General features: G+C 35.8%; 1 protein-coding gene across 3 annotated transcripts in view; it reads right to left on the minus strand.

Moving 5' to 3' along the window:
* The window catches only part of FANCM (FA complementation group M), a 66,381-nt gene that overhangs the window by 19,395 nt on the left and 19,323 nt on the right, over positions 1-27,663 (minus strand). For all 3 annotated transcript variants that reach the window (XM_082735230.1, XM_082735229.1, XM_082735228.1), the window contains 6 exons: positions 26,953-27,137; positions 17,327-17,533; positions 15,213-15,423; positions 9,640-9,797; positions 8,469-8,624; positions 4,153-6,043 (listed from right to left, as the gene is read on the minus strand). In XM_082735230.1, the coding sequence (XP_082591356.1) occupies positions 4,153-6,043; positions 8,469-8,624; positions 9,640-9,797; positions 15,213-15,423; positions 17,327-17,533; positions 26,953-27,137 (2,808 nt within the window). The remainder of the gene's footprint in view (positions 1-4,152; positions 6,044-8,468; positions 8,625-9,639; positions 9,798-15,212; positions 15,424-17,326; positions 17,534-26,952; positions 27,138-27,663) is intronic.

Here is a 27,663-nt window from a genome sequence, read left to right on the forward strand (position 1 = left end):
AATGGGTACATTATTTAAAAAAGAATTTTTCAGAAGCTTGGCCAAAAAATCAGCATGAGAGAGAAAAATAAAACAGTGCCAGTGAGGAAATTAAGGAGTGAGGGAATTTTGCTAATAACCACATTTTTGACTCAGATTCAATATGACAAATTAATAACCGAAATGAGGCTGTGAGTGCAGTCTGATTTTATTAGTCAAAGGGCCCAGAATTCAACTCTCGCTCTCTGCTTTGTGTCTTATTTTCATTTAAAAGGAGTTAAAGCATGAAAACGTAGGCTACAAAACAATATTTGAAGAGATTCTTATTTATATATTTATGTACATATGTCAACATACATGTGTTTGTACACAAGCATGAAATAAAAGTTGGTAAGATATTCACCAAAATGTTGTGACTAGATCACATTCAGGAGGGTGGAAAGAATGCTAAAAACAAACATCTGATGTGTAAAATAAAATATTTCAAATTTTCACGTACTTAAAGCTCGATTTCTGCACTTTCATGAAATTCAGATTCAGACACCGTTCCATGTTTCTAGGAAACCTTCTGTAAGAGCCCTGTGGTTATTTCAAGATATGTTAATTAATTCTTTTATACGCCTGCCTTCAGAAGCTGGATCGTAATCCCTCTCCTATTAAGTAAGGGCCAGACTTAGTCACTTGCTTCTAACAAAAGAATATAATGGAAATGACGGGGGAGTTCCTTCAGAGTCTAGGTCATTAAAGTTCATGAGATCTCATCCTTGTTCTCTGCCTTGCATCACTCACTTTGGAGGAAGCCAAATGTTGTATTGTAAAGATATAAGAAGCAACCCTAGAGTGAGTCCTAAAGAAAGGACTATTAAACATGAACAGTTGAGACTTATTAGTTTTGGAAATTCCCAGCTTCTCTAGTTGGCAAACAACACTAAATTAAGAAATCTTCCAAGCAAAGATCTAATCTAGAGGACTGCCAGGAAACCACTGTCCAGGTGAAGCTAAAGGTGAAACTGTAACTGCTTTAAGACCAAAGATCAAAGATGGTGCCTCAAAGTACTATGCAGTCAAATAAAAGGCCCTCTGAATAGTCTAAGGATGTCTTTCACAGATGCTCTTTTTTTTTTTTTTTTAAGATTTTTATTTATTTATTTGACAGAGAGAGTGACAGTGAGGGAAGGAACACAAGCAGGGGGAGTGAGAGAGGGAGCCCAATGTGGAGTTTGATCCCAGGACGCCAGGATCATGACCTGAACCAAAGGCAGACGCCCAACGACTGGGCCAGCCAAGTGCCCCACAGATCCTTTTAAACAGAACTTCCAAGAAGATTAAGGAACTATCTGCAGACATTTTAGCAGAAGCAAAAAAGTAATGAAGGAGTTGCCTCCAAAGGATTTGTGAGCATTACTAGTATCTAATGCAATGAACCCCAATAAGATTCACAAGAGATCCACAAAGATATACGAGAATTATATGGGAAGAAACATAGCCAGCTACAACAACAGAAAGGGGCAAAGACAATATAAAATAAAAAGAGGCCTTTAAAAATCCCCATAGGGGCGCCTGGGTGGCTCAGTGGGTTAAGCCGCTGCCTTCGGCTCAGGTCATGATCTCAGAGTCCTGGGATCGAGTCCCGCATCGGGCTCTCTGCTCAGCAGAGAGCCTGCTTCCCTCTCTCTCTCTTTGCCTGCCTCTCCATCTACTTGTGATTTCTCTCTGTCAAATAAATAAATAAAATCTTTAAAAAAAAAAAAATCCCCATAAAATAATATGGGAAGAAACAGCCAGCTACAACAACAGAAAGGGGCAAAGACAATATAAAATAAAAAGAGGCCTTTAAAAATCCCCATAAAATAAAAATCCCCAATTTTTACTAAATGGAAATGGCTGAGGAAATTCTTCTACAGGTTATGAAAAAGGGTCAAGCATCCAAAGGATGAAGCTGAGACCCATGGAGAGTTATTTCCAGGTCTTGAGTCCTCATCAAGGAACTTCCCATCTCAGCTCTGCTGCATTTTACAATTACTATAGACAGAGATTCCTGTGTGCCTCCTCTTCCCATCACCACCTCACTTTTGAACAAGCCATCCTAGAAGCAGATTTTCCATGCCCAATCAAATCTTCAGATGACTGTTGCAACCCCAGGTGAAATCTTGCCTATAACCTGATGAGAAATCCTCAACCACAACTATTCAGTTAAGCAACTGTTCAATTCCTAACTACAAATAAATGTTATTTTAAGCCACTAAATTTGGGGGAGTAGCTTTTTACACAGCAATAAATAATACAAATTCACACAATCAACTTCTCCTCATACTTTGTGCCAAAAAAAAACAAACATAAAAACTACCCAAACAAATAAACTTAAATAAATCCTTTTTACAGATGGGCACTGTATAATTGACCAGTTTTATTTTTAATTACCTTCTAAGGAAGTTAGAGCTAAATGGAAGGCTCAGATATAGTAACCTACTCATTTCAGGAGGTTTTTCCTTTCAACTGCTTTAGTGGTGCTATAATGAACTGCTATTATAGTATACATATAACATGGTAAATGATCTTAAATCCTCTATTTTAATTAGGGGAAGTAAAAAATACTAACTATGAATAAGTCATGGGAATAAAAACTACAGCTTTGGGAATACAGTCAATCCTATAGTAAACAGAGTTGTATGGTGACAGATGTAACTACACTTGTGAGCATATACAGAGATGTGGTGTCATTATGTTCTATATCTGAAATTAATGTAACAATGTATATCAACTACCCTCAAAAATACTACATATTCCCTAATAAATCATTATGCATTTATTAATTACATTGCCCATAGTTAGTAGTTAAGTATAATGCTAGAAGGTTTAATGCAAATCTGACACAAAGATAGAAAAATGATCTCGACCACTAACAGACTTAATATAAGGATGTTCAAGCAAATACTGGAGGGCCACAGGTAACATAAACTTAGTAAAAATATATATGTCAGACTATATCCAAATTTTAGAAATAAACATATTTCCACTTACTTTCAAGAAGCTTTATCTTAAATAAAATATTCATAAATCATGCCTTTGATCCCAAAGAGAATAGCATCATGAAGATTTACAGAGCAAAATCATTTTATCCTACAACTACTCTTTTTCCTCAACTAAAAGGAAAAAAGTTCATAAATGGCCTGCTATAATAATCTATACATAAACTAGAGTTGAGTCTATCACAGTACTTGAAGAATACTTGAGTCATTTTAACACCAAACTCTAGCGTTATATTTTCTAGTTTTTCTGTAACACAGTTTCTGTAACTGTGTAGAATTAGATCACAGAAATCCAGAGATTCCTTTGGAACTTCTGTGGTCTTGCCTCAATCCTTCATATAGTCTTGTCTTTCAACAGTTTTTTTTTTTTTTTGCCCCAACTGTTTTTCTATGTAAATCTTCTACTCTATACTATTTCTTCTAAATCTCATACCTCCCCTTTCCCTCTTTGTTTGCATTTTATAACAGCCAAATTCTCTATTTTCAACATATTCAAATTGTAAATATTCCTGAAGAGCCAAAATTAAAATCTATGTTAAAAACAAAATCTACATTTCTAATCTAATCCAGTTCAAAATTCTGTCATCTTCTGAACCTCCTTAACATCCACTACCTTTTTACTTGGTAGTTATTTTCATATCTTACTGGTATCTTTTCAAATGTACATGTCATACAATTATCTGGGTTTTACAGTCAAGGGCCAAGGCCAAATCTGTATTTCAGTGTCTAGCGTAATTATTTTCCCATGGCATGCATGCCATAAATATATGGAGATAAATCTTTTTTTTTAAGATTTTATTTATTTATTTGACAGACAGAGATCACAAGTAGGCAGAGAAGCAGGCAGAGAGAAAGAGAGAGGAGGAGGAAGCAGGCTCCCTGCTGAGTAGAGAGTGGGATGCGGGGCTCGATCCCAGAACCCTGGGATCATGACCTGAGCCGAAGGCAGAGGCTTTAACCCACTGAGCCACCCAGGCGACCCTGGAGATAAATCTTTTATCAGTAAGCACCAACTTAAGAAATACATAAATTATCTAATTCAATACATCAAAAACCGAGAAATTACATTTTGAAAAATTACAGAAGCTTATCTAGAGTAATTATTCCAGAAAGATTTATGTGTTTTATTAAGATTGAATCTTACCTTCAGCAGAATGACAGGATTGACAAAGACTGATTTTTTCCCTGCTTTTAGCCTTTTCTACAGAAAGTCCTGAATCAACAAAAGTTGAATTAAATGTTTCTTTGAAACTCTGTAGATGAGAATCTGGTGTCCAAGGCATTTCTTTCCTCTTAGAAAATAAGTTCAAGGTGTTTGATTCAGAAAGTGGCGTACTCATAACTTTTTCTCCTACTGGCAAAGAAAATTGACAATAACCAGGAGACAGAAATTCTTTATTTTTTGCTGTACTCCGTGAAAAATGTGCAAAACTTGGTTTCCACTTATCTTCACTTGATGGGATATTAATAGTTCTACCCATAGAACTAGCAACAGGATCTTGTGGTATTATTGCTTGATTTGAAACATAATTTGCATCATTGGTCTCCTTAATATCTAAACACCTTCCAGAAAGCTCATCTAAAATTTTATTCTTATTTGTATCTGATGCATGTCCTAATACTTCATCATCAGAATGTGGACTACAAAATCCTAAATCAAAAGTAACAGAAAATAAATCTTTAGAGCAGTCAAAAACATATTCATCATGCTTCAGTTTTTCCTCATGGACACCGTTCAAATTTTCATGAGATTTCCAACTATTATTATCACAGATAATTTGATCTTGGGGTTCAGAATTATCATCTAACAATAGTTCATCAGAAATTAAGAAGTGAGAGACCAGTGTCACTTCACTTAAAGCAGTTTTGTCTGACACACATGAAGATTTATATTTATTGTTTGAGGGAAAAAGACGCACATCATTAGACTCTGTATTAACATCTTTGAATAGGGGTAAACTCTCATCCTGTTTAGTGAGCAATACTGGGAGGCCATTGTTATCTATATCACAATTTTTTTCTTCAACTGAATACTTCGGAGGGCCTATGGTTATTTGAGTATGATTCCTGGATACTAAATTTTCATTTTTATTATCTTCTTTATGTACTTTATCAACATAGTCATAGAAACTTGGCTCATCAGAAATCTTATCATTGGCTGCAGTATAAAAGCAACTTTTTTCAGAAGAATGATTAATAAATTTCAGTGAATTCAATTCCAAATCCTGTTGAGAATTTGTAGGTAAATATGACATCAAACAAGTAGATTTATCATTTTGTAAATATTCAGTGTAAGGTAGGAAATGATCAAGTTTACAACCCTTAGCAATTTCATATTCCAAATTTGAGAGTCCACTGAGAGGTGGAGGAGAATGAGATAAAAATCTCTCTACATTATCTAGTACCTCTTTTGTTAATGAATGGCAACTATGCAATTGGTCATCTGTTTTAGCTATACAAAGCTCTTTTTCAAATGGAAGAAATATGCTAGATGAAACATATTTCTCATCAGTGAAACTGTTATAACCAGAATCTAAAAAATTTGCAGCGAATGAACTAGATTTATTTGAAAATTGACATTCCATTAATCCATGTGGCTGACTAACATCTGCATTGATAGCACATATGGTAACCGCAACTTCCTCTTTATCTGATGCCCTTTTATCATTTAGCAGGTCTACCTGAAAAATATTTTCAACAGTAGTACTTCCATCAGTATCTAAAGAATCCATAACATCATTATTTTCTTTAATAGGTTGATCTTTTTTAAATTCTCTAGAGCCTTTTTTCTTTAGAGAAGCAATTTTAGCAGGTTTGATATGAATTTGTTTAAAAATTTCAGCACATTCTTCATCAGATTCTGTCACTGAGTATGAACTTCTATGATTTATATTCCTTGAAAATGAAGATTTCTTATTACTAGTAACGGGGCCATTGGCAGGAGGATTATAATCATTCCTGGGAGCACTAAATACTGAGCTAATATCTTCCATTTGTAAGTAAGGTTGAATTTCCAATTCATAGCTGCATTCTCCCTAGAAAGAAGGAAAATAAAAAAGTCACAGGAAATAAGAGATGAGCTTTACTTTATGTTATTTTCTAAACAATATTACTCAAATGATTACTCAAAATCAAATTATTTTCTTTTATAACAAAATTTATTCTTTTTCTAAATATTTTATTTATTTATTTGAGAGAGAGAGAGAGAGAGCAAGCACAAGCATGTGTGAGAGGGAGAGGAGCAGAGGGAGAGAGAGAATCCCAAGCAGACTCTGTGCTGAGCAGTGAGCCTGTGAGGGGGCCCTATCTCACAACCCTGAGCTCGTAACCTGAGCCAAAACCAAAAGTGGGATGCTTAACCATCTGAGCCACCCAGCTACCCCTAACTTAAAAATTATTCTAATAAATCAAGATTATAAATGGCTCTATTGTGTAATTATTATAAATTATCTTTAATTAGTTAATGTTTTTGTATCCTTAGAACTTAATACATGAAAGACTCATGATAACTATTTGCAGAAAGAACAAATTCAATAAATACATAAAATAATATCATATGGGTGCCTGAGTGGCTCGGTCAGTGGAGCAACCAATTCTTAGTTTCGACCAAGGTCATGATCTCAGGTTCCTGAGATGGAGCCTTGCATTGGGCTCTGAGCTCAGCAGGGAGTCTTTTTCTCCTCTTCCCCCTTCCTGTCACTCACACTCACACTCTCTCAAATAAATAAATCTACAAAAATAAGTATTATAAGCACTAAGCTCTTCACTTCTAATATTTAATTGAACAATTATTATAATTTCATAAAAATAGATATCAAGTAATTAATATATATAAATGAAAATTATAACTACAAGTGTTAAATTTACTGTCTCGATAAAGGTAAACTAAGAACAACTTTTAGACATCTGAAATAAATATACCTGTAAATCCATTAGGTTGGAATACACTATTAACAAATTTCCCAACCAAGAACTCTTAACGTTCTTCTTCTTTTTTTTTTTAAGATTTATTTATTTATTTGAGAGAGAGAGAAAGACTGGAGGTGGGGGCAGAGGGAGAGTCTTAAGCAAACTGTGCTGACCACGAAGCCTGGCATGGAGTGGAACTCACAATTCTGAGATCGTGACTTGAGTTGAAACCAAAAGTTAGGCACTTAACCAAGTGCACCACCCAGGCACCACAGGAACTCTTACAATAAATTTCTAAAGAGTACTTATCACTAATTCTAAAACTACAGTCCCCTCAACTCCTATCCTACCCTCCCCTCTTCCCCTTGAGTGGCTACTTTAGTCGGGATTCCTCTACTATTCAGGGACTTAAGCAGTTAATTCTCTACTTTTTGAATAATAAATACAGTAAGTATTAATTTGAGAAAGTTGTCTCCCTGCTAGTGTTTATGCTCCCCACAGACAGAGTATTTCATCTGGCTTCTTCACTGATGTGCCAGAGGGCCTGGAATAGAAGAGGACATATAGAAGGCACTAAATAAATATGTGTTAATTTGATAGCATAAGTTTTGCTGGGATCCACAACTAGTTACTCCATTTATATGTATTCATGAATAATAGCTAATAATAAAAATAGCAGCTACAGTCTATTGAGTATGCCTGTTACTGTTCTATATGGTCTACACAAACTAAGTCAATTAATCCTCACAACAACCTTATGAAGAAAGTATTATCATTATTCCCATTTTACAGAGAAACTGAGGCCCAAAGAGGTTAGGTAACTTACAAATGCATGATTAGTAAGAGGTAGACCTGGGATTCTAACCCAGGCATTTTGGATTTCATACTCATAGTAGGTTCATTATTCTCATTCCCTCAAGGAATCAAGTAGCTTCTCAAGGAATCAATAATTCTCTAAACTACCACCAGGATACAAGAGACATACCAAATCACCTATGTGATGGAGAATATCTCAATAAATCCAATTTAACAAGAGTGCTAAATCAGCTTTACTACAAGTTTATACAAGTCATTAGGTATATTAAAATTTTACTCTGATTTATCTATAATGACAGATGATATTCTTTTAATTAAGTGTACTTCTTCACCTAAGGCAAAAAATCGGTTCCCTATTGAGATCACAAGAAACTTCACAAAAAACAAAATATTCTAACTATAATTATTTATATTAAATACTTGATTCTTAAATAATGATTTCAAATTAAGAAGCATAGGGGCGCCTGGATGGCTCAGTCAGTTAAGCAACCAGCTCTCGATTTCTGCTCAGGTTGTGATCTAATGGTTGTGGGATCAAGCCCCAAACCCGGCTTTGTGTTCCATGGGAAGTCTCCTTAAGATTGTCTCTCTCCCCCCTCATTTTTGCTCCTCCCCTCAACTCACCCACATGCTCTTTCTCTCTCAAATAAATAAATAAATCCCCCCAAAAATAAAAAATAACAAGTATTCTTTTCACCACCATACCAACAAGAGAAAGTTATAATAAAACCCTACCTCTTCATGTCTCATTCCTTCTATCATTTGCATAATGCTTATAAAATGGTGGCATCGATCTGAGTGGTCAACTTGATACGTAGGAAAAGGACGATCCTGCCACACTCTCCATTCAGAAAGAGAGAGTTGATAAATTCCAATGTTTGGTTCCTGGATCTTGATTAATGATTTTAAAAATAATAAAAATGATAAATACACCTACTCAGATTTCATAAACTGATTAAATAAACAACATACAGATAATAAGCCTAACATAAAAGTCTGAATTCATTTGGGTATTTTCAGTAAAATCTCAGGAGACTAAAAAAAATAATTTCATAAAGTACAAAAATGCCCTTTTAAATATATTTTGAAAGTAACTATTATTTGAGTTAGTACTTAGTTATATTCCTGTTTATACAGTTCCATGTTAAGAGCAAATATTTAAGAAAATGTGTGGTTTCAAAAGTACTATTGGGCTAGATTTATATTCTATAATCTAATAAAGACACATTCACAACCTCGCAGTGATAATGATCTTAATTTTTTCATGCTGCCATTCTTCACTTTCCCTGGTAGTAAATGGATATAAATTCTGAATAGCCATATTTCAAATCTTATAAATCTGCTAAAAGGACTCTTTCCTAAGGTTGTTTTTCCAGCTCTTTAGGCATATATGTAACCTTTGATCAATTCTCTTGACTTTAAGTTCACCAATAATTTGTTCATTGTAAGAGAAATAAAAATATTCAATTTAAAGTTCTACACATTTTTTTTAAAAGTTTGTACAAAGATGTTTATGATGGCACAATTTTACGATAATAACACTGAAAAGAATTTGAAAACATAACAGAAAAATAGTCAAGCAAACCATGGCATATTGCAGAATAACATAGCAATCATGTAAAGTATGCCTATATAGAAATGTTCATATAGTAAAAAAAGTAATTGGAAAAAGACAAATATTATGTAAATGTATCACACTCATGTAAAAATACATATACACAATAAAGAATATAAAGAATATAATAAAATTTATAGTTCTACAAACTCAGACTCTAATATTCTTTTTAAACTGTTTAACATTCTTCATTTTTTAAGCCACTTGACATTCTGATCATGAACACTCTCTCTACTCCCAAAGCTACTGCATAATCACTATAAAGAGTATCTGAAAACATGTTCAACTTACTGGTATGTTTTCCTCATTTTCTAAAGACAAAAACCGAACTTGAGGAAATGTTATTTCCTTAATTCCATCACTTTCTCTTAACCTATAACGTCTGTTCCATAATTTAAATTCTTCTGCTGATAAGAACCAATCTTTTTTTGAATTACTCTGCTTCATTCCTGTAAGTTGAAAAAGTAATTAAAAAGAAGTTTTAAAAAATCTGCTAAGGAAACACAAAATATACAACATCAACTCAAACTCTCCAGTTGTTTATATCTAATCATCTTTACTAAACCACTGATTCTATTCCTTAAAACCAGTATTTTTCACTTAATCATTTGGTTATCACTTTTCTCACCTCTTTAAAAGTACTAGCACAGCCTCCTGTTCAGGAGCTAACCTTCCATAATGACTTCATTAATGTAACAGAGCCAGATAGGTAGGCTCTCAATCCTGGTTTCTTTAGGACTCTCTCCATGTTGTGTCTAAGACCTGGCATAAAAGAGTTAAAAAACTTACAAACGAAAACTGGCATGATTCTAACATTTTTTTTTTATTCTATCGTTTTTATCTGAAAGATTATTTGAAGCTTGATTGGGGATGGGGGAAGATCGTCAAGACTAAAATGGATTTTTAACTTAAGTCTTAAATGGGGGGGTGGTGGTAGAGGTAGACAGAAAAGACCTACTGCTTTAAAAAATGACAATAATATACTTTTTTTTTAAAGATTTTATTTATTTATTTGACAGACAGAGATCACAAGGAGGCAGAAAGGCAGGCAGAGAGAGAGAGGAGAAAGCAGGCTCCCCGCAGAGCAGAGAGCCCAATGCAGGGCTCGATTCCAGGACCCTGGGATCACGACCTGAGCCGAAGGCAGAGGCTTTAACCCACTGAGCCACCCAGGTGCCCCAATAATATACTTTTTAAAAATATATACTAAATTAACTCTTTCCAACTTTCTTAATCTCTACAGAGGAAAATAATCAGCAAACTGAAAAAGGATAAATGGTATAAAGTAGTAACTTTGGTCCAACAGAAATGAAGGCAGAAAAAGAAACCAGAAAGACTACTGAATTAGGTATCAGGAAACTTTTGTCTTACCTATTTCCAATACTGTATAAGAATCTGCTTTTGTAAAGTAAGGGGTTTGAACAAGTGGTCTTTCAGGCTATTTTCAGATCTAACAATCTTTAAAACAGACTTCTAAAATTGGAAGGCATTCCTCTCTTTTAGTCACTTTAAGTAAATTCAGTTCTCTAAGCCCAGATGAATTAGGCTAATTTACAGAAGATTACATTTATACATGCAATTTTAGCAAGATGAATCCCTAAAGCTTTGAAAAATCAGGTAGAATGGGGGGGGGCACACAAAAAAATAAACTTGAGCCAATATTATCTCAATTTTACTAAAGAAATTTGTCATCCATCTTTAGGCCTGGTTAGTACTTGGACGGGAGAAACAATTATTAAACATATGGTTAATTTTAACATTTATAAAAATACAATGATCACTAAGAATAATTTATGCAAGCTTACTCAATTTAAATAAAGTTAAATAAATTTAAAAGAATCCAAAACACAGATGACCTTTAAACAATGCAGGGGTTAGGGATAACAACCCCCAGCTGAAAATCAGCAGTTATCTTTTCGCTCCCCAAAAACTTAAGTACTAATAGCCTACTGTTGTTTGGAAGCTGTACTGATAACATAAACAGTCAATTAACACATATGTTTTGTATATTTTATGCATTATTTACTATGTTTTTATAATAAAGGTAGAAAAAATATTAAGAAAGTCATAAGAGAAAGTATGCTTACAGTACTGAACTATATTAATAAATCTGAAAAAAATTGCATAGGATTGGTCCCACACAGTTCAGATCAGTTTTGTTCAAGAATCAACTGTACATACAATCTTTTCACCTTAACCAAAGATTTGGCAAAGTGTTATAAAATGACAGGCATATTTCCATTAAGTAGATTTGTATGAGATTTAATAAGCATATCCAAAAAGCATCGATTTAGAGCTCCAAGTTAAGGGAAAAAACATTAACAAATGTAAGTGAACCCAAAGCAAATAACTAGAATGGAAAGGATGTTGAAATTTCATGGTATGAAAACCAGTGGAACCAACAGCTTAACTTGAGAGGTATTATATTCAAATATGTAAAGAACTGCCACATAGGTAAACAAAGGATCAAAACTGTTCCTTGTATCTAGAAGATAAAATTAAACCAATGAGAAAAAGGTACAAAGATTTTTCAACATAAGAAAAATAATCTTCTTCTATATAGGGTTTCTGCTTAGGGAATAAACCCTTAAAATGAAATACAATTTCCATTAACAGATATTCAAGTTGAGGCTGAATATGCATTAACAAGAAAGCTGAGTGCAGACCAAAACCACAATGAAACATTACCTCCCACCTGTTAGCATGCCTACTATCAAAAAGTCAAACCATAATGAGTACTGGTGAGGATATGGAAAAATTAAAATCCCTATATACTGTTGGTGTGGTAGTAAAGTGGTGCAGCCGTAATAGAAAAGAGCATGGGTGGCTCAGGGGGTTAAAGCCTCTGCCTTCTACACAGGTCATAATCCCAGGGTTCTGGGATTGAGCCCCGCATCGGGCTATCTGCTTGGCAGGGAGCCTGCTTCCCCCCACACCCTGCCTGCCTCTCTGCCTACTTGTGATCTCTGTCTGTCAAATAAATAAAATCTTGAAAGAAAGAAAGAGAGAGAGAAAGAGAGAAAGAAAGAAAGAGAAAGAGAGAGAGAGAGAGAGAGAGAGAGAGAAAGAAAGAAAGAAAGAAAGAAAGAAAGAAAGAAAGAAAGAAAACAGCATAGAGATTCCTCCAAAAATTAAAAATAGAAGTACCATAGGATCTAGCAATTGCACTTCTGGGTATATATCCAAAAGAAGTACTACTAGGATCTCAAAGAGATTATGTGCACTCCATGTATACTGCAGCAGTACTCACTATATGTAAGAGATGTAAGTAAGCAATCCAAATGTCTGACAGATGAGTGTATTAAAAAAAAATGTGGTAGGGCACCTGAGTGGCTCAGTCAATTAAGAGTCTGACTTTGAAATGCCAATTGAATATTACCCCCACCTTAAAAGACCACCAGAGACGTGAGTCAAAGCCAATCAGCAAGGGTCGTTTATTGCAGGTTCGAAACTGGACCTCTGCGCCGCTCGTTGCCGATAACGCCGAGAGGTCCAGAGCTGGGTCGGTGCAGGATTTTTATAGACAGATACAAACAAGTTTTGGGTGGGGCTGAGCTGATTGATTGATAGTCTGAACAGGCATACTTGGCGTCAGTGGATTGGGTCAGGGGACCCGCGCGGGAAAGCAGACAAAGCAATCTTACAGAAGCAGAACTGGCCGGTTAGCCCACGCATGCGGAAAAAAAACACTATCAGGATATTGAAGGCCTGGTTACTATCAAGCCAAGGCCACTTTCCCTCTAATGAGGCACTAACATAATGATAATTGGGAGTCTCCTGGTGAAATGTTACATTCCTGCTATCAAGCATCCTTGTTAATGAGATTTAGGTTTAGAAGAAATTTAACTTTATTTACTTTTCCTTCCACCTCCGCCTCCTTCCATTTTTCATGGAGGGGAGGGTGACATTAGGGCTTGAGGAACTGAGTTCTGTGTCCCTGGAAATTGGGCTATAGATAAGGTAACTTCTTTGTTGTAAATCTCAAGGACATTTGCAAACCAAGGGAGACTCCTACCTTGCAGGACTGTGATCTCTGCAAGTTAACTATTTATTGTTTTATGGCAGTCAGGGGTGCCTGAGGAATGCTACACATATGGAGGGGAGCGGGTGAAGGGGGGGGGGGTGCAAGGCGCCAGCCTTTGCTTTGTCCTCAGCCAGCCTCCTGCTCCTTCAACTTCAGCTTGAGTCATGATCTCAGGGTCCTGGGATTGAGCCCCACATCCAGCTCCCTTTTCAGTGAGGAGTCTCCTTCTCCCTCTCCTTCTGCCCCTCTCCTGTGCCTGTGCTCTCTCTCTCTATCTCTCAAATAAATAAATCTTTTTTAAAAAGAAAGAAAATGTGCCTGTACATACAATGGAATATTATTCTACCTTAAAAAAAAAAATCCTAAAGAAAATTAGCTAGGTGAAATAAGCCAGTCACAGAAGCACACATACTACATGATTCCACTTATAAGAGATATCTAAAATAATCAAACTTGGGGCACCTGGGTGGCTCAGTGGGTTAAAGTCTCTGCCTTCGGCTCAGATCATGATTCCCAGGGTCCTGGGATCGAGCCCCGCATTGGACTCTCTGCTCAGCAAGGAGCCTGTTTCCCCCTGTCTCTCTGTCTGCCTCTCTGCCTACTTGTGATCTCTGTCAAATAAATAAATAAAATCTTTAAAAAAATAAATAAGTAAAATAAAATAATCAAACTCATACAAGCAGAGAATAGAATAGTGTTGCCAGGGGCTGGGTGGAGAGAAAGACAGAGTTACTGCTTGAAGCATCTAAAATTCCAGTTACATGAGATGAATACATTTTAGAGATCTGTGCCTAACATAGTGCCTATAGTTAACAAGATGACATTGTTCTTCTTAAAATATTATTAAAGAAAATTACTGCAGAAACTATGCCTATCTCGATAGCTAATTTGAACAGATGACCCCCAATGTTCCTTCCAAATCTTAAAATAAAACTATATGATGTTATGATTCTTTAAAAGTCCTAATTAAAAATTAAGTAAAATTTAAAAGAAAAAAAATTTTAGTTTCTCATCTTCATAGTATTAAAATTTCAAGAGTATTTTCTTGATATCACCAAAATCTCTGCAGTTCTTAAAGAAGACACCTAATGTTTGTAAATCTTTTCTTTAACTCTTTGATATTATATGCAAATCTCTAAAATCTGAGCAAGGCTCAAATTAGCATTTCAACCACAGATGTTTTTCTTAAGGGTGTAGGAGCTCTCTCTGCAATGTAAACATCAAGGAAGATAGTGTCCCTCTCAGTCACCAGGGAAGTTTAACCGAGTACTGTTCTCTTCACTACATGCATGCAGAGATAAAAGTTGTCTTATTATTTCTTTGAATATAAAGGCAACAAAGCTAACACAAATGGCTACCTCAATTATCAGGTGATCTGGGAATGAACTATGAAATAATATACAGCAAAAGGTGTTATCCTCCCATAGGAGGAAAAGTTACTATTACTCTTGAGAATATGTATGTAAGGAATCATAACTGCCTAAAGAGAGGGATAGGGTAGGATTTCTGTCTTCATATAATCTTAGTGGATTTCAATGATGCACACTATAATCTGATTCAATGAATGATTCAACTGAATGATTCAATTCAATTCAACTATTCAATAATAAGAGTTCTCCTTCTATTCTACATTTTGTTGGCAGGCATTTTAATTTTCGCAACCCTAAGTTTCTCACTCTGTTCTGTCATTGTCTCCTTCCCTTTGCCAGAGGAATAAGCTCTTATTTTTCCAACACTCATAACATCCTAGAATGTACATTGAGCTTCTCAAAAAAGAAATATATCAATATGAAACAGGAAAAAAAAATGCATGACTCAAATGCAAAGCTTTTTTATTTACCGTTCTTATAGGAAAAGTTTGAGGATTTCCGCTGCAAGTTCCGAGGCTTCTCTGGTTCATAGACACCACATGTAATGAACATTTTGTGTAATTCTGGATTGATTCCATCAGGAACCATTCGTGGACTTCCTTGGTAAAAATGAAGAACCTGCCTGCTACCTGAAATAGCTTTATAAATACTTCTTTTGTTGGACTGACTTTGATTATAAGTCTGCAAAGAAAAATGTCAAATTACATTATTTCTGTAATAGTCAGTTAGCCATAACAAAAAGTTATTATATTTGTTTGGATTTATTATAAACAGTAAATTAAACTCTGATCCACTTAAATACTGAGAATATCTGTTATCTTGAATTTGAGACCTGTTCAATTAACTCTTGAAAATCAGTTCAAAATCTAGTATTATAAAAGCCTACCTTCATAATTATACTGCACAAAGAAAATCTACCTTTCATTTAGGATATTTCTAATTTTGAATAAGGTGAATATTTATATATATAAGTGTAAATTGCTTTTTTAAAAATACTATTCCCATATTCCAGCTTGTTACTTCATCTCTCTACACTTCAGTTTTTGGGGTTTTTTTTTTAAGATTTTATTTATTCATTTGACAGAGAGAGATCACAAGTAGGCAGAGAGGCAGGCAGAGAGGGGGAAGTAGGCTTCCTGCTGAGCGGAGAGCCTGATGCGGGGCTTGATCCCAGGACCCCAGGATCATGACCTGAGCCAAAGGCAGAGGCTTAACCACCTGAGCCACCCAGGTGCCCTACACTTCAGTTTTCTTAACTACATACAAAAAAACCATTATTCCCCATACAGGATTAAATGAAATAATGCATCTGACACACATAAAACACTGCCAAGGAGAGTAGGTCCTTATTAAATGTGGGCCATTATGATTATTTTACAGATAAGAAAACTAACATCTGAATTCAGAGGTTAAGTGGTTTGCCTAAAGTAATACAGTTAGAACCTAATTCCACTCATTGATAATACATAAATTTTTACAAGCTGCCAGGCATTTACTGTATTGGAATCATTTTACAGATAAAATAAATGTTACATAATATGCTATAATCACATGAAAAGTATCAGGGGAAAAGTTCATTTTTCAGGATGATTTTTAAAGGGCCGATAAAACAATTTAAATCAATTTTTAATAACTGCTATAATCAATTTAAGAATCTTTAATATGAACCTACATATTTGCCCAAGGAAACAGTTCCACTGAGTTACAGAAGTTAGTTAATAATTTTAGTGTAACAAACAAAATAATATTAGGTACAACATCATATTCCAGGAAGGTCTGTCACTCAAGTTTGCAGCCAAGTGTGAATATAATTTAAGTTTCTTATCATTTTGTATAGGCATCAACAAACTTCTCTATAAAGGGCCAGAAAGTAAATACTTTAGATTTTCCAGGCCACATAATATCTCTAGCACATATTGCTGTTGGTTGATTAGTTTAGGCAGAATGTAAAATCCATTCTCAGTTCACTATATTTAAAAACAGAAGAAAAAACTAAACTAGAAACAGAAAACAGCCCTTAGAAGCACAGGAAAATACTAAAACAAAATCGATATTGAGGGGAACCTGGGTGGCTCAGTAGGTTATGCATCTGCCTTCCGCTCAGGTCCTGATCCTGGCTGGGGTCTTGGGATTGAGCCTCCTCCCAGCCTCCACCTCACTCCTAGGGTTTCCTGCTCAGCAGGGAGCCTGCTTCTCCCTCTCCCTGTCCCCCAACTCATGCTCTCTCTGGCTCTCTCTTAAATAAATAAAATCTTAAAAAAAAAAAAAAAAAGGAGCTAAAGATGTCTCAAAGATTTAAAAAAATAATAATACATATTGATTTTTGTATCTAAGTATCCCTAAATTAATACTAACGTAGAAAAATGTGTTCTTTTATATGGATAAAAATTAGAAAACAGAATCTAGTTAAAAATTCTCCTAACTACAAGAGAAGAATACTCAATCTTCTAAAAAGTAGGGGGAAAAAATCAACCATAATTTCCTACACATTTTTGGGTCTTCAAATGTTAACAGACCAATAGTTACCTTAAACTATATTTCTCAAATTTCAATTATCAAATCACATTTCTACAAGTCTACTTACACGTTCTTCTCGTCCTTCGGCAAGGATAACAACTATTCTGCCTTGACGTTTGCGGCCAGTTCTACCCATTCGTTGTACAAGACGAATTGGGCTCTTCTGGGCATCAAAACATATTATAAGATCAACTTCTCCTATATCCAAACCTTCTTCACCAACACAAGTAGAAACCAATGTGTTATAACCACCACTACGAAATTGTTTCACAACCTAAAATAAAAGTGATTTTAAAATAACCAAAGACAAATATAAGAGACTTGTAGATCAAAGCATACTTTTTCCATTCACCCAAAATTGGTGAAATCAGAACCCAGGATACTATGGAAATGGAAAAGAAGTACCAAAATGGTAATATAAACCAAAACAGACTGTGGTAAAATGCAAAGGGCAGTCCTAATGCCTTTGCTTTCATAATGGTTGTGTTGCCAAAAACATTTGTTAAGTTCACACATAAATTAGAAACCCAAGATGTTATTTAAGTGTCACTAAAGGGCTATGGGCAGATAAAGAGCCCAGAGCAATTACAGCTTGCTAATCATATCCTAGACCTAAATTTATTGTTAGGTCTATCTAAAGTGAAAATTTTATTACTCCTAAATTCCTATCTTACCTTCTATACTGCCATTCCAGTGAAGGGCAGCAAAATAATGCCATCCGAAAATATGACTGTGGGAGTTTAGGGCATGCTGCCCCAAAATATGCTGCTTTGATATATTATTTTGAGCTGTAGACACTTGAAAAACAGCAAAAGCAGGGAGAAGATTCCTCTCCCTTTATCTGTCCAAAAACAGAAGGAACTCAATTGTCATAAATCCGCTCCCCGGGATTTTCATCAACCAGAAAAAATCGACTCATTATAGGAGAGGAGACTAAAAGCCATCACCAGCCAGACAAACTTGGTTACAAACTATCACACCTACCTTCTATTCTTCTCAGGTCCCATTCATCTTTCCCAAATATCTCTCCTATGAAGCCTATGTTCCTCCTCTCCTTTCCCTATTAATATGGTATTTAAGTCAATTCTAAACCACCTTAGAAAATTACTCATTTTCCCCTGCATATCTCCCATGTATAACATAAGGTACACATGTTAATAAACTTCAAGACTTATATATTTGATTGTTTATTCAACATCTCTACTTTTAAAACAATGCTACTCAGGGGCACTGGATGCCTCAGTTGGTTAAGCATCTGCCCTCGGCTCTGATCATAATCCACAGGTCCTGGGATCAAGTCTGGCATCTTGTTCCCTGCTGAGCAAGGAGTCTGCTCCCTCTTCCTTTACCCCTCCCCACTCCTCCTACTCTCTCTCTCTCTCTCTCTCTCAAATAAACAAAAATCTTTAAAAGATAAAATTTTAAAAATTAAAAAAATAAAACAATGCTGCTCAAACTATAGTTCACAAACTATTTATTATTGGTTTGGTTCACAAACTGTTTATTACTAGCCCACAATAACATAAATACAAACTTAAGAGTAGGTGTTTATTTTGTTGGGTTTTTTTAAAAATTTTATTTATTTATTTGAAAGAGAGAGACAGCAAGAGAGAGAACACAAGCAGGGTAAATGGGAGAGGGAGAAGCAGGTTCCCCACTGTGCAGGAAGCCAGACATGGGGCTTGATCCCAGGATCCCGGGATCATGATCTGAGCTGAAAGCAGACACTTAACGACTAAGCTATCCAGGCACCCCAAGAGTAGGTGTTTAGAAATGACAGAGCAATACTATGTTTGTTGGCTTTAATAATAAAAAATTTGGCCATGAACATTGTTTTCATTGATTTTACTTTTTTAAAATTAATTCATTATTATTGTAATGTTCAAAAGTATCTGTGATTGGGGCGCCTGGGTGGCTCAGTGGGTTAAGCCGCTGCCTTCGGCTCAGGTCATGATCTCAGGGTCCTGGGATCGAGTCCCGCATCGGGCTCTCTGCTCAGCAGGGGCCTGCTTCCTTCCCTTCCCCTCTCTCTGCCTGCCTCTCTACCTACTGTGATCTCTCTCTGTCAAATAAATAAATAAAATCTTAAAAAAAAAAAAAAAAGTATCTGTGACATACTAAGGGGGAAATAAACTAATCCTTCATCAATTTTCATATTCAGAAAAACACTAATCTCATAGACATACCAAAGTTAACTCATCCATAACCAAACACCTGATATTTCTCTCCAAAGCCTGCTTTTCTTGAAGTCTTATCTACTTCATTAACAGTAGCTCTTTTCTGCTTTTCAGGACAAATTGCTGGAGTTATCCTTCACACTTCTCAATCTCATACCCTGCGTTAATTTGCCAAAAAAAAAATCCCCTCAGCTTGACCTTCAAAATATATCCAGAACCCAACGAATTCTTATAACTTTCCCTGCTACCACTCTAGTCTAAGCCACCATGAGACTTAGCTTGATAATAAGACTTCTAATAGGTCTTCTGTTTGCACTCCAGGTCCTATATATTTTATTAAGACAACAACTGGTGTGATTTTTATTAAAATATAAATAGAGGGGCAGCTGGGTGCCTCAGTTGTTAAGGGTCTATCTTTGGCTGAGGTCATGATCCCAGGGTCCTGGGATTGAGCCCCACATCAGGTACCCTGCTCAGTGGGAAGCCTGCTTCTGCCTCTCCCACTCCCCTGCTTGTGTTCCCTCTCTCACTGTGTATGTCTCTCTCAAAAAATAAATAAAACCTTTAAAAAAATAAAATATAAACTATTTTAGGGTCATGACCCTACTCTGCTTCACACTCTCCAAGGGCTTCTTCTCCCATCTCACTCATAAAACAAGCCAAAGTTATTAAAATGAAAACACCCCACTTACATCACCAGACAGATCATCTAAACATAACATACAAAAGGAAGTAGCTATGAATGACACACTGGACCAGATGGAATTAACAAATATTTTCAGAACATTCTATCCTTAAACAGCAGAACACACATTCTTTTCAAGTGTTTATGGAATATTCTCCAGAACAGATCACATATTAGATCACAAAAGAGGCCTCAAACAGGAGCACCCAGGTGGCTCAGCTGGTGGGACATCTGCCTTTGCCTCAGGTCATGATCCCAGGGTCCTGGGACTGAGACCCACATGGGCTTCCTGCTCAGTAGGGAGTCTGCTTCTCTCTCTCTCTGCCCCTCCCCAACACCATTCATGCTCTCTCTCCTACACTCTTTTTCTCTCTCAAATAAATAAATTCTTAAAAAAAAAAAAGAGAGACCTCAACAAATACAAAATGATTAAAATCATACAATGAAACTTTTCTGACCACAATGTTATAAAACCAGAAGTTAATCACAAGAAAAAATTTGGAAAGACCACAAATATATGGAAGTTAAACAACATGCTACTAAACAATGAAGAGGAAATCAAAAAAATTAAAAAAAAAAAATTCATGGAAACAAATGAAAATGAAGACACAATGAATGGTCCAAAATCTACAGGATGCAGCAAAAGCAGTCATAAGAGGAAAGTACATAGCAATACAAGAAAAAAATCTCATATGAACAACCCAATCTTACACCTAAAGGAGCTAGAAAAAGAACAACAAAAGAAGCCTACCAGCAGGAGGAAAGAAATAATAAAGATTAGAGCACAAATAAATGATATAGAAACTAAAAAAACAACAACAACCACACAAACAGATAAAATAATAGAATAGTTCGATGGAACCAGGAGCTGGTTCTTTTGGAAAAAAAAAAATCAATAAAAGTAATAAAGCTCTAGCCACACTGATCAAAAAGAAAAGAGAAAGGACCCAAATAAATCATGAATAGAAGAGGAGCAATAATGACCAACACCACAGAAATACAAATAATTACAATATAGTATTGTGCAAAACTATATGCCAACAAATTGGACAACTTGGAAGAAATAGATAAATTCCTAAAAAAATATCAAATACCCAAAACTGAAACAGGAAGAAAGAGAAAACTTGAACAGACTGATAACCAGCAAAGAAACGGAATCAGTATTCAAAAATCTCTGCAGATGGGGCGCCTGGGTTCCTCAGGCGTTAAGCATCTGCCTTTGACTCAGGGTCCTGGGATCAAGCCCCACATCAGGTTCCCTACTTCGTGAGCCTGCTTCTCCCACTCCTACTCCCCCGCCTGTGTTCCCTCTCTCCCTGTGTCTCTCTCTCTGTCAAATAAATAAATAAATAAATCTTGGGGCACCTGGGTGGCTCAGCCTCTGCCTTAAGCTCAGGTCATGATCCCAGGGTCCTGGGATTGAGCCTCACATCGGGCTCTCTGTTCAGGAGAGAGCCTGCTTCCTCCTCTCTCTCTGACTGTCTCTCTGTCTACTTGTGATCTCTGTATGTCAAATAAATAAATAAAATCTTTAAAAATAAATAAATAAATAAATAAATCTTGGAGAAAAAAAAAAAAATCTCCCAAGATACAAAAGTTCAGGGCCAGATGACTTAACAGGCAAATTCTAGCAAACATTTAAAGAAGAGTGAATACCTATTCTTCTCAAACTATTCCAAAATACAGAAAAGGAAGGAAAACTTGCAAATTCATCTTATGAGGCCAGCATTACACTGATACTAAAACTAAAGACCACTAAAAAGAGAACAACAGGTCAATATCCCTGATGAACATGGATGCAAAAATTCTCGATAAAATATTAGCAAACCAGATCCAAATACACATTAAAAATAATCATTAACCAGGGTGCCTGGGTGGCTCAGTGGGTTAAAGCCTCTGCCTTCAGTTCAGGCTCTCTGCCCAGTGGAGAGCCTCCTTCCCCCTCTCTCTCTTGGCCTGCCTCTCTGCCTACTTATAATCTCTGTTTGTCAAATAAATAAATAAAAATCTTAAAAAAATAATAATAATCATTAACCATGACTAAGTGGGATTTATTCATGGGTTGCAAGGGTGTTTCAATATTTGCAAATCAATCAAATGATACATATTAGTGAAAGAAAGGACAAGAACCATATGATCCTTTCAATAGATGCAGAAAAGGATTTGACAAAAGAGACAAAGTACAGTACCTATTGATGATAAAAACCCTCAACAACATAGGTTTAGAGGAAATATACATCAACATAACAAATGCCATCTATGAAAACCCCACAGCTAATATTATCCTGAATGGGGAAAAATTGAGAGCTTTTCCTCTATGGTCAGGAACAAACAGGGATGTCCACTTTTGCCTCTGTTATTTAACATACTAGTCTCACAAATCAGATGTCTAACAACAACAACAAAAAATAAAAGGCGGGATGCCTGGGTGGCTCAGTTGGTTAAGCAGCTGCCTTCGGCTCAGGTCATGATCCCAGGGTCCTGGGATCGAGTCCCACATCGGGCTCCTTGCTCCACAGGGAGCCTGCTTCTCCCTCTGACTCTGCCTTCCACTCTGTCTGCCTGTGCTCGCTCTCGCTCGCTCTCTCTCTGACAAATAAATAAATAAAACCTTTAATAAATAAATAAAAAAATAAAAGGTATCCAAATTGGCAAGGAAGAAGTCAAACTTAACTACTTGCAAAGAATATTTATTCTATACAGAAATGCCAAAGCCTGCACTAAAAAACTGCTAGAACTGATAAATAATCTCAGCAATGTTGTAGAATACAAAATCAATATACAGAAATCTGTTGCATTTCCATACACCAGTAATGAAGCAGCAAAAAGAGAAATTAAGGAATCAGTCCCATTTAAAATTGCAGCAAAAACCATAAGATACCTAAGTATAGATCTAACAAAAGAGGTGAAAAGAAGACCTGTACTCTGAAAACTATAAAATGCTGATGAAATAAACTGAAGCTGACACAAAGAAATAGAAAAAATTCCATGCTCTTGGATTAGAAGAACAAAGATTGTTAAAATGTCAATACTACCCAAAGCAATCTATACATTTAGTGCAATCCCTATAAAAATACCAACAGCATTTTTCACAGGGCTAAAACGAACAACCCTACAATCTGTATGGAAGAACAAAAGATCCTGAATAGCCAAAGCAATCTTGAAAAAGAAAAGTAAAGTTGGAGGTATCACAATTCTGTACTTCAAGTTATATTACCAAGTTGTAATGATCAAAACAGTATGGTACTGGCACAGAAACAGAAAAGAGATCAGTGGAACAGAATAGAAAACCCAGAAATAAGCCCACAACTATATGGTCAATTAATATTTGACAAAGCAGTAAAGAATATCCAACAGGAGGGGCGCCTGTGTGGCTCAGTGGTTAAGCCGCTGCCTTTGGCTCAGGTCATGATCCCAGGACCCTGGGATCGAGCCCCGCATCGGACTCTCTGCTCAGCAGGGAGCCTGCTTCCTCCTCTCTCTCTACCTGCCTCTCTGTCTACTTACGATCTCTGTCTGTCAAATAAATAAATAAAATCTAAAAAAAAAAAAAAAAAAAAAAAAAAAAAGAATATCCAACAGGAAAAAGACAATCTTTTCAACAAATCTTGGGAAAACTGGACCACTTTTTATACCACACAGAAAAACAAATTCAAAATGGATCTGAAATCAAGAGGAGAATATAGGGAGTATCCCTCTTTGACACTGGCTATAGCAACTTCTTCTGAGGCAAGGGAAATAAAAGCAAAAATAAACTATTGGGACTACATCAAAATAAAAAGCTTCTACATAGCAAAGGAAACAATCAACAAAACTAAAAGGCAACCTACAGAATAAGGGAAGGTATTTTCAAATGACAGGTGTGATAAATCGTTAATACCCAAAATACATAAGAAACAGAAAACTCAACATCCAAAAAATGAACAACCCAATTTAATAATGAGCATGAATAGACATGTCAAAAGAAGACATCAAAATGGCTAACAGATACTTGAAAAGATGCTCAACATCACTGACCATCAGAAAAATACAAATCAGGGGTGCTTGGGTGGGTTAGTTAGTTAAGTGATTGCGTTCGGCTCAGGTCATCATCCCAGTGTCCTGGGATCAAGCCCCACATGGGGCTCCCTGCTCAGTGGGGAGCCTGCTTCTCTCTCTCCCTCTGCTGCTCTGTCTGCTTATGTCTCTCGTTCTGTCAAATAAATAAATAAAATCTTTTAAAAAAAAGAAAATACAAATCAAAACTACAATGAGACACCACCTTACAACTGTCAGAATGGCTAAAGTCAACAACACAAGAGACAACAGTTACTGACCAGGATGGGGAAAAAAAGGAACACTGGTGCACTGCTAGTGGTAATGCATATTGGTATAGCCACTGTGGAAAACGGTATGGAGGTTCCTCAAAAAGTTAAAAATAGAACTACCCTATGATCCAGCAATTGTACTGCTAGGTATTTACCCAAAGAATACAATAACACTAATTCAAAGGAATACATGTATCCTTATGTTTATAGCACATTAACTATAATAACCAAATTATGGAAACAGCCCAAGTGTCTATTGACTGACAAATGGATAAATAAGAGGTCATATATACACACAATGGAATATTAGTCATCCATAAAAGAGAATTAAATCTTTCCATTTGTATGGACATGGATGGAGCTAAAGAGTATTATGCTATGTGAAATAAATCAGTCAGAGAAAGACATGTACCACTATGATTTCACTCATATGTGGAATTTAAGAAACAAAAATGAGGAGTGCCTGGGTGGTTTAGTCAATTAAATGACTGACTCTTGATTTGGGCTCAGGTCATGATCTCAGGGTCCTCAGACTGACCCCTACATTGGGATCCATGCTCAGTGAGGATTCTGAGGATTCTGCTTATCCTTCTCCCTCCCCCAGCATGCTCTCACTCTCTCAAATAAATAAATTAATTAAATCTTTCAAAAACAAAACAAAAATTACCAAAGGGGGGAAAATAAAGAGGGAGAGGCAAACCAAGAAACAGACTTTTAACTATAGAGAAGACATGGTTACCAGAGGGGAGGCAGGTAGGGGGATAGCTAAAGTAAGTGATGGGGATTAAGAAAGGCACTTGTGTGACAAGCACTGGGTGTTGTATGGAAGTGTTGAATCACTATAATGTGAAACTACTATCACACTCTATGTTAACCGAAATTTAAAGAAGAACTTTTTTTTTTTTTATAAAAAATGGAAATGACTTATAAAGTTCTAAAGGATCTGGCCCCTACTTCCTCCCTGACTTTATCTCCTTTTTCTAAATAAGTGAATAATATAAGTACAACTATTTCCACAACAGCTTATTTTAGAATAAAACTCCTCTAAGGAAAGCAATTATTGCAGGAATAATAAAAAGGGTTGTTACTCTGGCCTACATAAAAATATTATTGATATAAGTGAGGAAAGGACAAAGTCAATATAAAATCAATAAGGTTTCTGGTGGTACCTGACAAACTCAGGAAAAAATGATTTTAGGTAATATCAAAACTGGCCAGAGATTAGGCTGGGTACTATTAGTATCTCAAAATGCTTAACACCCCACACAAAAATCCACTTCATTTTTCATTTAAATATAAATGTTAGAAGTAGTAATAATAACCTGCTAGATATCCGAACCTTTTAAAATACATATAATCAGATTTGAGATGGGTAAAGGTATTCTTTTGCTGACCCAGTTAGACCTCTTAGACTGTCCTCACCATATACAGTCAGCTTAAACAGACTCTTCTAAGTGCAATGAGGACTAGTATAAAAGACACTTAAAGAACAGGAGGATTCTTCTTACTAATGTTTACAAAATCAAGATCTGTCAAAAGTAATTAGATATTAAAGACACACCTAATTGTCAGTGACCATTCAAATGTAGACTACAGCTAATCTTCAAAAACTTGTATACAGTTTAAAAAATCAATAGTCTAAAATTTACACACACACACACACACACACACACACACACATACAGCCCTTAGAAAACTTATGACTCTTATTCAGAGCATAAATGAATAATTTTTTTTTCTTTTTTTCTAAGAGAGCGCACGTGGGGTTGAGGGGAGTGGACACAGTGGTAGAGGGAAAGAGACACTCCATGCCCAGCACAAAACCTGATATAGAGCTCAATCTCGTGATTCTGAGACCATAATCGGAACCAAAATCAAGAGTCAGAAGCTTAACAACTGGCCATATTTTAACAACTGGCCATATTTTTACATGTTTCTTTCTTTCATTTTTGCTCCACACCCAGCATGGTGCCCAATGCAGAGCTTGAACTCAGGACCCTGAAATTGATACCTGAAGTGAGATCAAGAATCAGACACTTAACCAATGGAGCCACTCAGGCAGCCCACCAATGACATTTTTAAATAATAGAAAAAAGAAATAAGGTCATTATTTCTTTAGAATATATAAGAAATATTACTTAAAAAAATGTAAACATTTACTGAAGGCTCTAAAGTATGATTTCATTTAATGCTCACAACAACTACAAGAACTATATTTACAGATAAGGAAAAATGAGGCACAAGAAGTAAAGAAACTTTTGAGTGGTAGGGCCGGATTCCAATCTAAGTAGTATGATTTCAGAGCCATTCTGCTTAACCACTGTAGATTACCTTACTTGAAAAAAGTCTCAAAACCACAAAGCACTCTTTTATCTTTCAAAATATGCCTATGTTTATTTTTATGTCTACTATAAAATTATTTTAAAGAAGTAGCTGATTGAGCAATGAGTTAAAACAAAAGAGGCATACGTACAAAGCTAAAATCAATTTTATTTTAGTCTTCATCATCTCCAAAAGTAATTACCTCCACTTGCTCCTTCTGGGTAAATCCCTTCACGCTTTTCCCTGAGGCATGGCCAACAAAAGTCATCACTCTAATGACTGGCTGATGCTGTAAAAGCATTTCTGCAATTTCTTGAACACTATCTCGAAACGAAGAGAAGATCATAACCCTGGTCTCATCACATTTCTTTTCAGAGGTGTTTTGAGCTATAAAACCAAAAAATACTTCAATTACAACTTTTTGTTAAAGCATATGCCCAAGAATTATTTCAAGACAACCCTGAAACTTAAATGAATGAATTTGTTTCAAAAAAAGTAATTTCAGATATCTTAAAACTGTGCTGGTTTTCCTCCTGGTAATTTTAATACTCTTAGCTTCCTATGTCTCATTGGCTGTCATAATAAAATCCTAAACAAATCAAATAAAAATTACCTGAGTCATTTTTAACCAGTCCAATTCATGCATGATGCCAGTTATTCTCCTTTACCTTCTAAGTCAGAATCCCAGAACTGTAGTGCTCCCACTGATTTCATAAATATTTCCTTTTCTTTTTGTCCACAAAAAGCACTCTCAATCCAGGCCATGGGATTCTGCCCCTGAACCTGTGATATTTTCAAATTCTCCAAGCATAACTATAGAATACCTCCTATAGTCAATCACAAAGCTGATCTTAAGGTCTCTGTGCTTGGGAGGCAACAAAATACACAAGTAAGAACATGATCTTTGAAGGTG

The sequence above is a fragment of the Mustela nivalis genome, assembly GCF_964662115.1.
Source record: "Mustela nivalis genome assembly, chromosome: 6".
In the NCBI taxonomy this organism is placed as follows: Eukaryota; Metazoa; Chordata; class Mammalia; order Carnivora; family Mustelidae; genus Mustela; species Mustela nivalis.